Source organism: Mustelus asterias, chromosome 1, assembly GCF_964213995.1.
Source record: "Mustelus asterias chromosome 1, sMusAst1.hap1.1, whole genome shotgun sequence".
Taxonomy (NCBI): domain Eukaryota; kingdom Metazoa; phylum Chordata; class Chondrichthyes; order Carcharhiniformes; family Triakidae; genus Mustelus; species Mustelus asterias.
This window is the reverse complement of record NC_135801.1, coordinates 13,727,046-13,740,937: the sequence shown is the minus strand read 5'-3', so window position 1 is coordinate 13,740,937 and position 13,892 is coordinate 13,727,046. Positions and strand designations below refer to the sequence as shown.

At 46.2% G+C, this 13,892-nt stretch overlaps 1 protein-coding gene across 1 annotated transcript in view; it reads left to right on the top strand.

The window, feature by feature from the left end:
• Positions 1 to 1,392, top strand: part of LOC144501446 (uncharacterized) — a 66,587-nt gene extending 65,195 nt beyond the window's left edge. Inside the window, exon 6 of the mRNA XM_078225219.1 lies at positions 1,264 to 1,392. Coding sequence (XP_078081345.1) covers positions 1,264 to 1,392 — 129 coding nt within the window. The remainder of the gene's footprint in view (positions 1 to 1,263) is intronic.
• The last annotated feature ends 12,500 nt before the right edge of the window (positions 1,393 to 13,892 follow it).

Genomic DNA, 13,892 nt, shown 5'->3' with positions numbered 1-13,892 from the left:
TCTCAACATGATTTCCAGAATGTATCTCCCACTCTCTGTGCATCACAGAGTACCCTGGTGGGATTCACGTAGAAAATCAGTGGGCGGGGTCTATTCCTGCTGGAGAGGCCGGCAGCATGGCGCTGAGTGGGTCACTGTGCATGTGCCATTCCGTCAATGCCGAGATAGGCGCATGCGCAGTGGCCCTGTATTTCCAGCCCCCGCATCACTGTCCTTCCCCCCCCTCGCCCATCCCCCTGATTGCAAACTTCCTAGACCTCCCCAGGCAAGTCCTGATTGCGCCCCCTACCAGCAGCTCCGACCCCCTCTGCAATCCCGACAGCCTCCCCCCAGCATCCCCTCCCCTCTCCCCCAGCCAGGCCCAACCCCCCCAGCAGTCCCGACCACACCGCCCCCCCCCCCCAACCCTGAAGGCCAGCCCCGATCACCATCTTCCCTCCCTCCCACACCGATCCCAGTGCGGAGTGACAGTGGGACCCCACCATCCCCAAGAATCGCTCCTCCAATAGGCTTCCCTAAACAGGCTCCACCCCTTCTGGCCCCACCCCTTGGCACTGCCCGATGCCAGGTGGAGGGAGCAAAGGCTATTGAGGCCCCCCCCCCGCAAATCAGGGGTAAGGGGGGGGCCCTCTGGGCAGTGCCAGGGTGCCAGGCTGGAGCAGCGCAGGAGGCTCAGAGAATCGACCCCATAATCTTTGAGCTTGTAACATGAGAGTGTAGCTCAATAGCCAATCCGGTTATCGCATAGTTTGCCAGTGAGATACCTTACAGCTGGCAAGGCCTCAACGAATCTAGCGATTAGCTTACACAGAGGTATTTTGTGCAACCTCCATAAGACTATAAGACCATAAGACATAGGAGCAGAATTAGGCCACTCGGCCCATCGAGTCTGCTCCGCCATTCAATCATGGCTGATATTTTTCTCATCCCCATTTTCCTGCCTTTTGCCCATAACCCCTGATCCCCTTATTAATCAAGAACCTCGGCAGTTAGCAACAGTGGAAATTCACTTCTCGTCTTTTGCTTGCCCCAGTTGACCTGTTCCTCATTCGTTTAGCTGTCCATTTTCTCATGTCTGCAGTTATAGACAAAAACACAAGGGACAAATGGGGTAGGAGGGTAGGGGGGTAGGGGGTGGGGGGGGGAGCAGGGGTGGGGGGGGCAGGGGTTGGGGGCAGGGGTGGCTTAATCATGGATTTCTTAAAGCGAAAAATGAATTCTTTACAATTCTGTCCATGATGAGACTGACTTCTCCATTTTCAGATCTTGGAGATGTTGCAGACGTGGCAGAGAAAAGCAGGGCCGTTAACTGAAGCCTCCGTACTGCAGTCAGCATTGCAGGCCTGCGGAAATGCAGATATCAGCAATGAAGTCTTCCAACTCAGCTTCTGAAAGCACCGCTGTTCTCCGGGATCAGTTTGGATCGACAGACAGCGGGCGGGATTTTACGGCCTTGCTCGACCCGAGACCGAAAAATCTCGCTCGAGGTCAATGGAGCTTCCCGTTATCCACCCCTCGCCCGCTCCGATTCCCGTGGCAGACAGGGCGGTAGAATTCCAGCGAAAATTCACACATCAACATGCCAGTAGAGGCTGAGAGAAGTGTGGTATAATTTGGCCAGATAATACCACTGAGACATCACGAGCATGATGGGAAAGTACGCACGCCGCACATGCTCAGATGTGTCTTCACACGGCCTTGGCTTTTAGAGAGCTTGAAGCAAAAAAATTACACTGAAGATTTGAAAAGACACATGGGCACAAATTTACCATCCGTTCCGCCATGCTCCCGCTGCAGCAAAGTCGGAGCATTTAGTGACAAGCCAAATCTCCATTCACTGCAGCGGGATGGCAATATCCCGCCTAGAGAATTCCGGCCAAATGATGATTCAATGGAGAAATGAGATATTTTTTGAATTTCTTATTTTGTTTCCATATTATTTTCTTATGGAGAAAATAAATAATTCTGACTGATTCTATTTGTGAAATACGAGTCTTCCCCTGCCTCTCCATCCACCCCCCCATCATTTTACGCCTCTACTTTCTCAGGAGACTAAGGAAATTTGGCATGTCAGCTGCAACTCTCACCAACTTTTACAGATGCACCATAGAAAGCATTCTTTCTGGTTGTATCACAGCTCGGTATGGCTCCTGCTCTGCCCAGGACCGCAAGAAACTACAAAAGGTCGTGAATGTAGCCCAGTCTATCACACAAACCAGCCTCCCATCCATTCACTCCGTCGATACTTCCCGCTGCCTTGGCAAAGCAGCCAGCATAATTAAGGACCCCATGCACCCACATTCTCTCTTCCACCTTCTTCCTTCGGGAAAAAGATACAAAAGTCTGAGGTCACGTACCAACCAACTCAAGAACAGCTTCTTCCCTGCTGCCGTCAGACTTTTGAATGGACCTATCTCATACAAAGTTGATCTTTCTCCACACCCTAGCTATGACTGTAACATCACATTCTCCACTCTCTCCTTTCCTTCAGTATGCCTTGTCTGTATAGTGCACAAGAAACAATACTTTTCACTGTATACCAATATGCAACATGTGACAATAAATCAAATCAAATCAAAAAATCAATGTTTAACGGGCAATTTGTCTGATCAAAAGCATCATTCAAATAATGTGGTACAGCAAATAAGGTTTGTGAACAAGAACTTTGCATAATCAATCAATTTTTAATGATTAATCGGTCATTTGGTAATTCATAGATCTCCCATAATATTGCCCACTGTAATTTGAAGAGTATGCTCTCTCTTTTACCCAATTATATTCCTTCTCTCTTTGTCTCCTCTTTCTCTTAGCTTCACTCTCTTCCTCTTATACTTTTGACTCTATGTTGTCTATTCTGTCCCTTGGAGGCAGGGCATTGGAGAAGTGGAAATGTGGTCTTGTATCCAAAGGGTTTGAGCTGCTGGACATGGTGAAGGAAGAGAGGCAGTAGGAGGAAAGACAAAGGGCAAATGATCGGAAGAATGGAGAGAGAAGGGGTGGGAAGGACAAAGAAAGCAGTGGAGGGAGGTACATGGACAATGCTGAAGGGCAACACAAAAGGGGAGGCCATGGTAATGTCACTGGACCAGCAATCTATCAAGGCCCAGGCGAATGCTCTGGGATTTTCGCTCTCATGACAGCTGGTGGAATTTAAATTCAATTATTTAATAAGTCTGGAATATAAAGCTAGGAAATGTAAAAACCTAACTGGTTCACTACTGTCGGAAGGAAATCTGCCGTCCTTACCTAGTCTGGCCTACATGTGACTCCAGAGCCACAGCAATGTGGTTGACGTTTGACTTCCCTCTGAAATGATCTAGCAAGTCACTCTGTTCAAGGGCAACTAGGGCTGGGCAATAAATGCTGGGCCTTTCCATTGACACTCACACCCTATGACCAAAAAATCCCATTTGGCCTCTCGGAAAGTAGATGACTGGGGTTGAGGACATCGTTTGCGATCTTTTGGTGCTTTCTGGGGTTGGGAGGAAGCTGGGATTGAGTTATGCTGGAGAGAAAGGGAAAGTTAAGGAACAGGAATACAGGTCGTCCTCCGGTGAGAGGCACCTTTGGAAGGGGGGTGAAAGGAATGTGGGGCAGGAAGGAAAGAGTGCTCACTGTGAAAGACAGTAGGGCTGGGAGGAGGAATGGAAAGGATGGGCACTCAGGGCAGCAACAGGAAGGAGGGTAAACTCAAGAGCTTGGCAGGAATGCAATAGGTACTTGGCATGGAGTGACAGAGGGTAAATGATTAGTTCTCTTCCAGACCTCCTTCATTCATTTCAGTTGAAGTGAAAGACTATAAGACATAGGAGCGAAATTAGGCCACTCAGCCCATCAAGTCTGCTCCGCCATTCAATCATGGCTGATATTCTTCTCATCCCCATTCTCCTGCCTTTTCCCTATAACCCCAGATTCCCTTATTAATCAAGAACCTATCTATCTCTGTCTTAAAGACACTCAATGTCCTGGCCTCCACAGCCTTCTGCGGCAAAGAGTTCCACAGATTCACCACTCTCTGGCTGAAGAAATTCCTCCTCATCTCAGTTTTAAAGGATCGGCCCTTTAGCTTGAGGTTGTGCCCTCTGGTTCTAGTTTTTCCTACTAGTGGAAACATCCTCTCCACATCCACTCTATCCAGGCCTCGCAGAATCCTGTAAGTTTCAATAAGATCCCCCCCTCATCCTTCTAAACTCCAACGAGTACAGACCCAGAGTCCTCAGCAGTTCCTCATACGACAAGTTCTTCATTCCAGGGATCATTCTTGTGAATCTCTTCTGGACCCTTTCCAAGATATGGGCCCAAAACTGCTCACAATACTCCAGGTTTTGTATGCTTTAGCCTTTCGAAAATTTCCCTCCTTGTGCTTCATGGAAACATAGAAACTAGAAGCAGGAGTAGGCCATTCGGCCCTTCAAGCCTGCTCCACCATTTACTATGATCACTATGATCCTGATCCCACCTTTCCTCCACATCTCTTAATCCCTTTAGCCCCAAGAGCTATATCTAATTTCTTCTTGAAATCACACAATGTTCTGGCCTCAACTACATTCTGTGGTAGTGAATTCCACACATTCACCACTCTCCCGGTGAAGAAATTTCTCCTCACCTCAGTCCTCAAAGGTTTACCCCTTATCCTCAAACTATGATCCCTAGTTCTGGACTCCCCCACCATTGGGAACATTCTTTCTGATTCTACCCTCTCTAACCCTGTTAGGATTTCATAAGTTTCTAAACTCACTCTTCTAAACTCCAATGAATATAATCCTAACCAACTTAGTCTCTGCTCATATGACAGACCTGCCGTCCAAGGAATCAGCCTGGTAAACCTTCGCTGTACTCCTTCAATTGCAAGGACATCCTTCCTCAGATAAGGACACCAAAACTGCACACAATACTCCAGGTGTGGCCTCACCAATGCCCTGTACAAACCTCTACTTTGTGTGGTAGTGAATTCCAGAGATTCACCACTCTCTGGGTGAAGAAATTTTTCTTCACATCAGTCCTAAAATGTTTACCCCTTATCCTCACTCCTTCGGCAGACTTTGACCAGAGGCCAGCTTTTGAAATAAAGGCTTCTAAAGTTTTAATAAAAGCTTCGAAATGATGTTGAAAAGCCCTTATCACCTACACCTCAAATACCATTAAATAGCCCAAGCTTTGTAGAAGGTCATGGGGAATGCCTTTGAAGGTATACTGCTCCTGTACTTTAACACACTGTCCCAAGAGAAGAAATGAGGTTCCAAAGGGTATCTTGGGTAGATAGGATGTTAATAGACAGGATTGCAGACCACACTGAGCCTGTAGGATGCAGAACAATGGGAAACTGTAAAGACAAAGGAAATAGACCAAGGATCTGGGAGTGGGCAAAGAAACATAGTTGGAGGCTGAGGTGACCCCGAAAGTAGGGCGCTGCGATGGAGGAATGGGAGGTGCTCCAGTGCCACCTGTGAGGGGAGGCCTTGAACTACACCATGACAGGTAAGTATTTACATTAAAAATGTCCACTTAAAACATTTACGTAACTAGTTTCCGTTGTAATTGTTGACATGGGTGGCACAGTGGTTAGCATCTGCTCACAGGGCGGCATGGGGCACAGTGGTTAGCACTGCTGCTTCACAGTGCCAGGCACCCAGGTTCAATTCTGGCTTTGGGTCACTGTCTGAGTGGAGTTTGCACATTCTCTCCATGAATAAGGTCATGGGGAATGCCTTTGAGGGCATACTGCGTGGGTTTCCTCTGGGTGCACCGGTTTCCTCCCGCACTCCAAAGATGTGCGGGTTAGGTAGATTGGCCATGCTAAATTGCCCCTTAGTGTCAGGGGGATTAGCAGGGTAAATATGTGGGGTTATAAGAATAGGGCCTGGGTGGGATTGTGGTCGATGCAGACCGGCTGGGCTGAATGGCCTCCTTCTGCACTGTAGGGATTCTATGATTCTCTGATAGCAACAGGAACTAAGATTTTTACATAGAGGTTAGTAACTAGACAATAGTTTTATTCTGTAAATAGATGTGTTTTCTATTACATTCACTTCTTTCCAACTAATCCATTGTTCACCAGCTTCAGAACACTCTAAAATATGACATTATAATATTTAGGAAGAAGATGTTGAATCCTCATTACCCCAAATCTTATTTATGATGGTGCAAATTCATTTTTGGAGGATTAACGTTGTAACTAAGAAAAATATGTGTTCGATACAAATTTACCATTATGACCACATTCCATCTGCATCCAAGCAAGAGTCTAGGCTTGGGCGTCTTGCAGTAGGGGTGTCATGCTGTTAACAGGAAGTCGATCACAATATATATTTACAGGCTTCCTTCTCTCTCAATCTTTCTTTACTCCTTGTGGTCGGCTCCAAAAAGCTAAAAATATATACCAATGCCACCTTCACCAGCAGAACCTCCTGCAACATGCAGCCATGGCCCCAGTGGCAGATCTTTTCTTCCACCCGTGTGGCACCTCCTCATAGCTGCCATGAAACATAAGAACTAGGTGCAGAAGTAGGCCATCTGGCCCCTCGAGCCTGCTCCGCCATTCAATAAGATCATGGCTGATCTTTTCATGGACTCAGCTCCACTTACCGCCCGCTCACCATAACGCTTAATTCCTTAACTGTTCAAAAATTTATCTATCCTTGCCTTAAAAACATTCCAGGAAGTAGTCTCAACTGCTTCACGGGGCAGGGAATTCCATAGATTCACAACTCTTCGTGTGAAGAAGTTCCTCCTCAGCTCAGTCCTAAATCTGCTCCCCCTTATTTTAAGGCTATGCCCCCTAGTTCTAGTTTCACCTGCCAGTGGAAACAACCTCCCTGCTTCTATCTCATCTATTCCCTTCATAATCTTATATGTTTCTATAAGATTTCCCCTCATTCTTCTGAATTCCAATGAGTAGGCATAAGACCATAAGACATAGGAGCAGAATTAGGCCACTCGGCCCATTGAGTCTGCTCCGCCATTCAATCATGGCTGATATTTTTCTCATCCCCATTCTCCTGCCTTTTCCCCATAACCCCTGATCCCCTTATTAATCAAGAACCTATCGATCTCTGCCTTAAAGACACTCAATGACCTGGCCTCCACAGCCTTCTGCGGCAAAGAGTTCCACAGATTCACCACTCTCTGGCTGAAGAAATTCCTCCTCATGTCTGTTTTAAAGGATTGCCCCTTTAGTCTGAGGTTGTGCTCAGTAGAGTATAGTCCCCTTCTACTCAGTCTCTCCTCATAAGCCAACCCTCTCAACTCCGGAATCAACCAAGTGAATCTCCTCTGCACCCCCTCCAGTACCAGTATATCTTTTCTCAAGTAAGGAGACCAAAACTGTACACAACTGTACACAACTTCAAAACCTCTTCACATCCAACACCTAGAAAATGCAACGGGCAACAAACAAATTCCAGATGATTGGGTTGGTGAACGAGCTCGAAAGCTTAACTAGTCATTTCAGGTAAGCGCCTGATTTCCGCACCCGCTTGCTTCCCGTAATTTCGGAGACTGACGTGATGGTGTGGTATTGCCAAACCCACATAATTCCCTCAGCTTTTACATTCACTCAGCGGGGACCAGCCCGTCCAATTTCCCACCATAAAATCCAGCCCAATGGTTAAGGTCAATAGTCTCTTGTCAAATGTGGAACAGATTGAAGACATAACAACTCTTCGGCAAGTACAGGGCGGCACGGTGACACAGTGGTTAGCACTGCTGCCTCACAGCACCAGGGACCCGGGTTCGATTCCCAGTTTGAGTCACTGTCTGTTTGGAGTCTGCACATTCTCCCCGTGTCTGCGTGGGTTTCCTCCAGATGCTCCGGTTTTCTCCAACAGTCCAAAGATGTGCGGGTTAGGTGGATTGGCCGTGCTAAAATAGACCCTAGTATCAGGGGGATTAATAGGGTAAATGTGTGGGGCTACGGCAATAGGGCTTGCGTGGGATTGTGGTCGGTGCAGACTCAATGGGCCAAATGGCCTCCTTCTGCACGGTAAGGATTCTATGATACAGGACCGAGGGATGGGGGGAGAGAAAAGATATCAAAAGGGGGAAGAATGGGCAGTCACATTGCTTCATTTAGGTTCAGGGTCAAGCCAGATAGGAACAGAAAAAAAATCTGTTTAAATATTTGCAACCGATCGCTATCTAGCAACCCCTCAGTGAGTGCAGGGAAACACAATGGACTGACTCTACCACGATGGCCTCCCAGCAGGATGGCACGCCATTGACTCAGAATGCCCACTTGGCTGAGATGCTGGCAAGGAACTGGCACGCTTGTACATCCCAATCAAACCTGCAGCAGCAGAAAAGAAACTGAGAGGAGTCCCAGGTGCATAAATTAATGTTATCATACATTCTTAAAAAATCCTGCCTCTGTTACAGCTGGCAATTGAGAGCAAACAGCTCAAAATGGGGCCTCGGACTGTTTCTTCAGCTGACCTATATGCAAGTCATGCAAGTTTTTGCAGTAGAACAGAGCTTGCCATTTGCTTTAAGCTGCTTAAATTCTGTTCACACCTCCCCACTCTCTATAATGGAAACCTTGTTATATGTTGCACCAGCAACCAGCTCCATGTAAGACCAGGGTAGTTTCTCACCCCATAATTTGACACTTCAGCTGAGGTTATCTGAGTGCCACTGAGTGCACTTTCCTCCAAGAGAGTGATGCTGTGCTTTTGTACACATCTCAACAAGCCTGTCCCCCCCCCACCCCCCACCCCCCCCCCCCCCCCCGGCTGCCCGTCTGCCCATCCGCCCGCCTGCCTGTCTGTCTATTGATGTTTGGACACTGAGGGACAAGGGGATGGGGATAGAGAGGGAAAGTAGAGTTGAGACAGGTGGTCGGCCATGATCTTATTGAATGGTGGAGCAGACTCAAGGGACACATCTGGCCTACTGCTGCTGCTCTTCTTACAACTGAAAATAAATTTATAAAACTGAAAGGTGAGAAAGATGAAGTGCAATATTCCAAAGGATCCTTCAACCAACTACCAACCAATGTGGGTGGCACGGTGGCACAGTGGTTAGCACTGCTGCCTCACACAGTAAGAAGTTTAACAACACCAGGTTAAAGTCCAACACAGCGCCAAGGACCCGGGTTCAATTCTAGCCTCTGGTCACTGTGTGTGTGGAGCTTGCACGTTTTCTCCGTGTCTGCGTGGGTTTCCTCCGGGTGCTCCGGTTTCCTCCCACAGTCCAAAATGTGCGGGTTAGGTTGATTGAACATGCCTTATATTTTCCCTCCCATTCTCCCACCTCTTCTCTATTCACTTCCCCCTCCCCATTCTTTCCCCTCTCGTTCCCCTCCCCTTATCTATCCTGTCCTCTCTTATCTATCCTGTCCCCTTTCCTCTCAATTCCTCTCCATCTTCTCTTCTCCTCTCATTCATAAGACCATGAGAAATAGGAACAGGAGTAGGCCATTCGGCCCCTCGAAGCTGTTCCTCCATTCAGTAGGATCATGGCTGATCCAGCATTCCTCATGTCCACTTTCCTGCCCTTTCTCCGAAACCCTTTATTCCCTTACTGATCAAGAATCTATAGTTTTCAGCCTTAAATATAGACAAGGGGGTGAATTTTCCCAATCAGCCCGCCAGGGAAATCGCAGCAGGCGGGGGTGGGGGGGGGGGGGGGGAGCATGGACAATGGAAAGGTCTGTTGACCTTTCAGTTTTCCAGTTTTGAGGTGAGCGTGTCTGGAAAATCCCGCCCAAGGACTCTGCCCCCACAGCTCTCTGTGGCAAGGTGTTCCAAAGACTCACAACCCACCCCAATTCCTCCCCTTCTCCTCCCTTCTCTCTATCCTCCTATTTGCTGCCTCCATCTTTTCACCACCCCTCCCCACACATTGCTCCTCCTCCCGCGCACTTTCTCCCAGTTTCCTCCTCCCAGTCTCTCCTTCCTCCAGGGTTATTATCCTGTAGATCACACATGGTTAATGAACCCTCGTTTTGGCATCCATATTGAAATGTGATAGAGATGCTGGTTTGACAAACTGCTCTTGCTCTGTGGAGTAAATCATACTGAAGGAATAGTTCATTCATGTGCTGGGAGTCTCTTGCAGAAGTGCATCGTTTAAAACGTTCACATCAATCAAATTTAAATAGAGCGTTAAACTTGTTACAGATGTAATACGAGTGCCAGAAAGAGTCAGCCTGTAGTGGCACTTGGACCATAGCCATCCCATCAATTTTCCCTCCTTTTCTATTCTTCATTACTTTGTTTTACAGATGATGCACAATATAAATAAGAGAAGTAACCAGAGAGAGAAGCTTGTAATAATCCCAATTTTAACAGCGTAAGCGATTAGGAGCTGGTTCTCAAAACATTTGCAATCTCTTAGCTCCGATGTGTGGCGTGATTTTGGCAACTATTCCTCTCGTTGCCATTCTTCACGATCTTCCATCAATTTTGTTTGTTGCAGACCTTATCGGCTCACAGGATTACACACTCACAGCTTCAACTAACGTTAGATCCATGGGGCTTCTAGGAGGGTGTGTGGTTGGGGGGGGTGTTGAGTATTCATAATGTCCCTGATGTAGTGCTCAATTGCTCAGTGTTTGATTATGCAAGTTCTGCTACATTGACTTTCGCTGTGCTTGATTGATTAAGCCTGGGTGTGGACTTAGAGAGAAGTACATAGTAGTTTGTAAGGATGTGATTGCACTGGAGGGGGTGCAGAGAAGATTCCCCAGGATGCTGCCGGGGATGGAACATTTAAGTTACAAAGAGAGGTTGGGTAAGCTTGGATTGTTTTCATTGGAGCAGACAAGACTGAGGGATGACCTGATCAAGGTGTACAAGGGGTATGGACAGAGTGGATAAGGAGCAGCTGTTCCCCTTAGTTGAAGGGTCAGTCATGAGGGGACACAAGTTCAAGGTGAGGGGTAATTGGTTTGGTGAGGGAAAACTTTTTTACCAGAGGGTGGCGACAATCTGGAATGCATTGCCTGGGAGGGTGGTAGACGCGGGTTGCCTCACATCCTTTAAAAAGTACCTGGATGAGCACTTGGCACGCCATAACATTCAAGGCTATGGGCCAAGTGCTGCTAAATGGGATTAGGTGGGAGGTCAAGTGTTTCTCACATTTCGGTGCAGATTCGATGGCCCAAAGGGCCGCTTCTAGACTGTATGATTCTATGAGAAGTTGTAGAAGGAGCCGAAAGTTGGAGTTGAAGCATGGAGTAGACATTTTAATGCGCTCTGAATAAAACAGAGAATAGGAACCAGTGCCATTTCTGCGCAAGTCCGAGATTTATAATTTCCAACACCCTTTTCACAACCTAGTCAAGTTTTTCTTATGCCCGGTTATGATGTCTGATATACCATGTGACAGAATGACTCTCCCTTTCTCTCCTCACCTTCTCCTCCTCAGTGAAAAATCCAACTCCCAGATTATGGTCATTTCCCTCTGTAAGTAAATGTGACATTGACTAAAGATTGGCTCCAGTATCATCCTTCCCCAGTTGGCCTTCTGGAATATAACAAGTAGTGCTGAGTAGTATTTCTTTTTCAGAGGGTAATATACAGTGGTGATCTCCAGGGGTCCGTTTTAACATCGCCATTCTTTTTCATGATCTGGATCGGGTATACAGGGAATAAGTTCAAATTTTGCAGATGAACCAAAACTCGATAATGTAAAAACAATGTGGAGAATACTTTAAGAAGAAACAGAGTATTGAAATGACAAGACATGGGGCAGATAAAATTTAATAAAGAACAGTGTGATGTGTTATGGTTCAGGTGAGGAGCTCCAAGTTTTGCATCTTGAATTTGGCTAGGATAAGCATGAGATGTTCCACTTCAGGTATGATTCAAAAGACCCACTGGGGAGCTTTTACCAAACAAAGTTTATTTAAGAATATAGTTAACATATGCACTACAAAAATTAGCAATAACTTTGATCAATTACAAGCGAAAACAAAACAACCACAATAATGTATAATCCTTAACCAATATATAACGATGTTCCAATCAAAACCAACATCCAATAAACAAAACCCTTTAAATAGATTCATCACTGCACAGGCTAAAGCTCACATGATACTGGAATTCAGTTCCCTGGGTTGAATGCTGATTTCAAATGATCTTGAAAACTCAGAGCAGTTTGTATTCAGATCAGCTCTCCAAAACACCAAAGCACAGATTCTTTACTGCAGCATGGCAACAAGCCTTTCTTTCAGCTAACTGGTAAAATTTTCAAAGCAAAACAAAGAGAGAAAGAGACTTCTTTTCCAGCTTGCTTCTAAGACTGCCTCTAACGCTGTAGCCAAAACAAAACTGAAAGCTGAAAAACTTTTTCTTGAGGAGTGTACATATTACATAGAAAGAGGTGCTGGAAGTCTTAAAGTGCATCAAGGTAGATAAATCCCTGGCACCTGATGAAGTGTATCCCAGGACATTGTGGGAGGCTAGGGAGGAAATTGCGGGTCCCCTAGCAGAGATATTTGAATCATCGATAGTCACGGGTGAGATGCCTGAAGATTGGAGAGTGGCAAATGTTGTGCCTTTGTTTAAAAAGGGCTGCAAGGAAAAGCCTGGGAACTACAGGCCAGTGAGCCTCACATCTGTGGTGGGTAAGTTGTTGGAATGTATTTTGAGAGACAGGATCTACAGGCATTTAGAGACGTAAGGACTGATTAGGGACAGTCAGCATGGCTTTGTGAGTGGAAGATCATGTCTCACAAATTTGATTGAGTTTTTTGAAGGGGTAACCAAGGAGGTAGATGAGGGCAGTGCAGTTGATGTTGTCTACATGGACTTTAGCAAGGCCTTTGACAAGGTACCGCATGGTAGGTTGTTGCATAAGGTTAAATCTCATGGGATCCAGGGTGAGGTAGCTAAATGGATACAAAATTGGCTTCTTGACAGAAGCCACACGGTGGTTGTAGAAGGTTGTTTTTCAAACTGGAGGCCTGTGACTAGCGGTGTGCCTCAGGGATCAGTACTGGTTCCACTGTTATTTGTCATTTATATTAATGATTTGGATGAGAATATAGGAGGCATGGTTAGTAAATTTGCAGATGACACCAAGATTGGGGGCATAGTGGACAGTGAAGAAAGTTATCTCCGGCTGCAACGGGATCTTGATAAATTATGCCAGTGGGCTGACGAATGGCAGATGGAGTTTAATTTAGATAAATGCGACGTGATACATTTTGGTAGATTGAATCAGGGCAGGACTTACTCAGTTAATGGTAGAGCATTGGGGAGAGCTATAGAACAAAGAGATCTAGGGGTACATGCTCATAGCTCCTTGAAAGGGAGTCACAGGTGGACAGAGTGGTGAAGAAGGCATTCAACATGTTTGGTTTCATCGGTCAGAACATTGAATGCAGGAGTTGGGACGTTTTGTTGAAGTTGTACAAGACATTGGTAAGGTCACACTTGGAATATTGTGTACAGTTCTGGTCACCCTATTATAGAAAGGATATTATTAAACTAGAAAGAGTGCAGAAGAGATTTACTAGGATGCTACCGGGACTTGATGGTTTGAGTTATATGGAGAGGCTGGATAGACTGGGACTTTTTTGTCTGGAGCATAGAAGACTGAGGGATGATCTTATAGAGGTCTATAAAATAATGAGGGGCACAGTTCAGTTAGATAGTCAATGTCTTTTCCCAAAGGTAGGGGAGTCCAAAACTAAAGGGCATAGGTTTAAGTTGAGAGGGGAGAGATCAAAAGTGTCCAGAGGGGCAATTTGTTCACACAGATGGTGGTGAGTGTCTGGAACAAATTGCCAGAGGTAGTAGTAGAGACGGGTACAATTTTGTCTTTTAAAAAGCACTTAGACAGTTACATGGGTAAGATGGGTGTAGAGGGATATGGGCCAAATGCGCGCAATTGGGATTAGCTTAGGGGTTTTTAAAAAAAGGGCGGCATAGACAAGTTGGGCCGAAGGG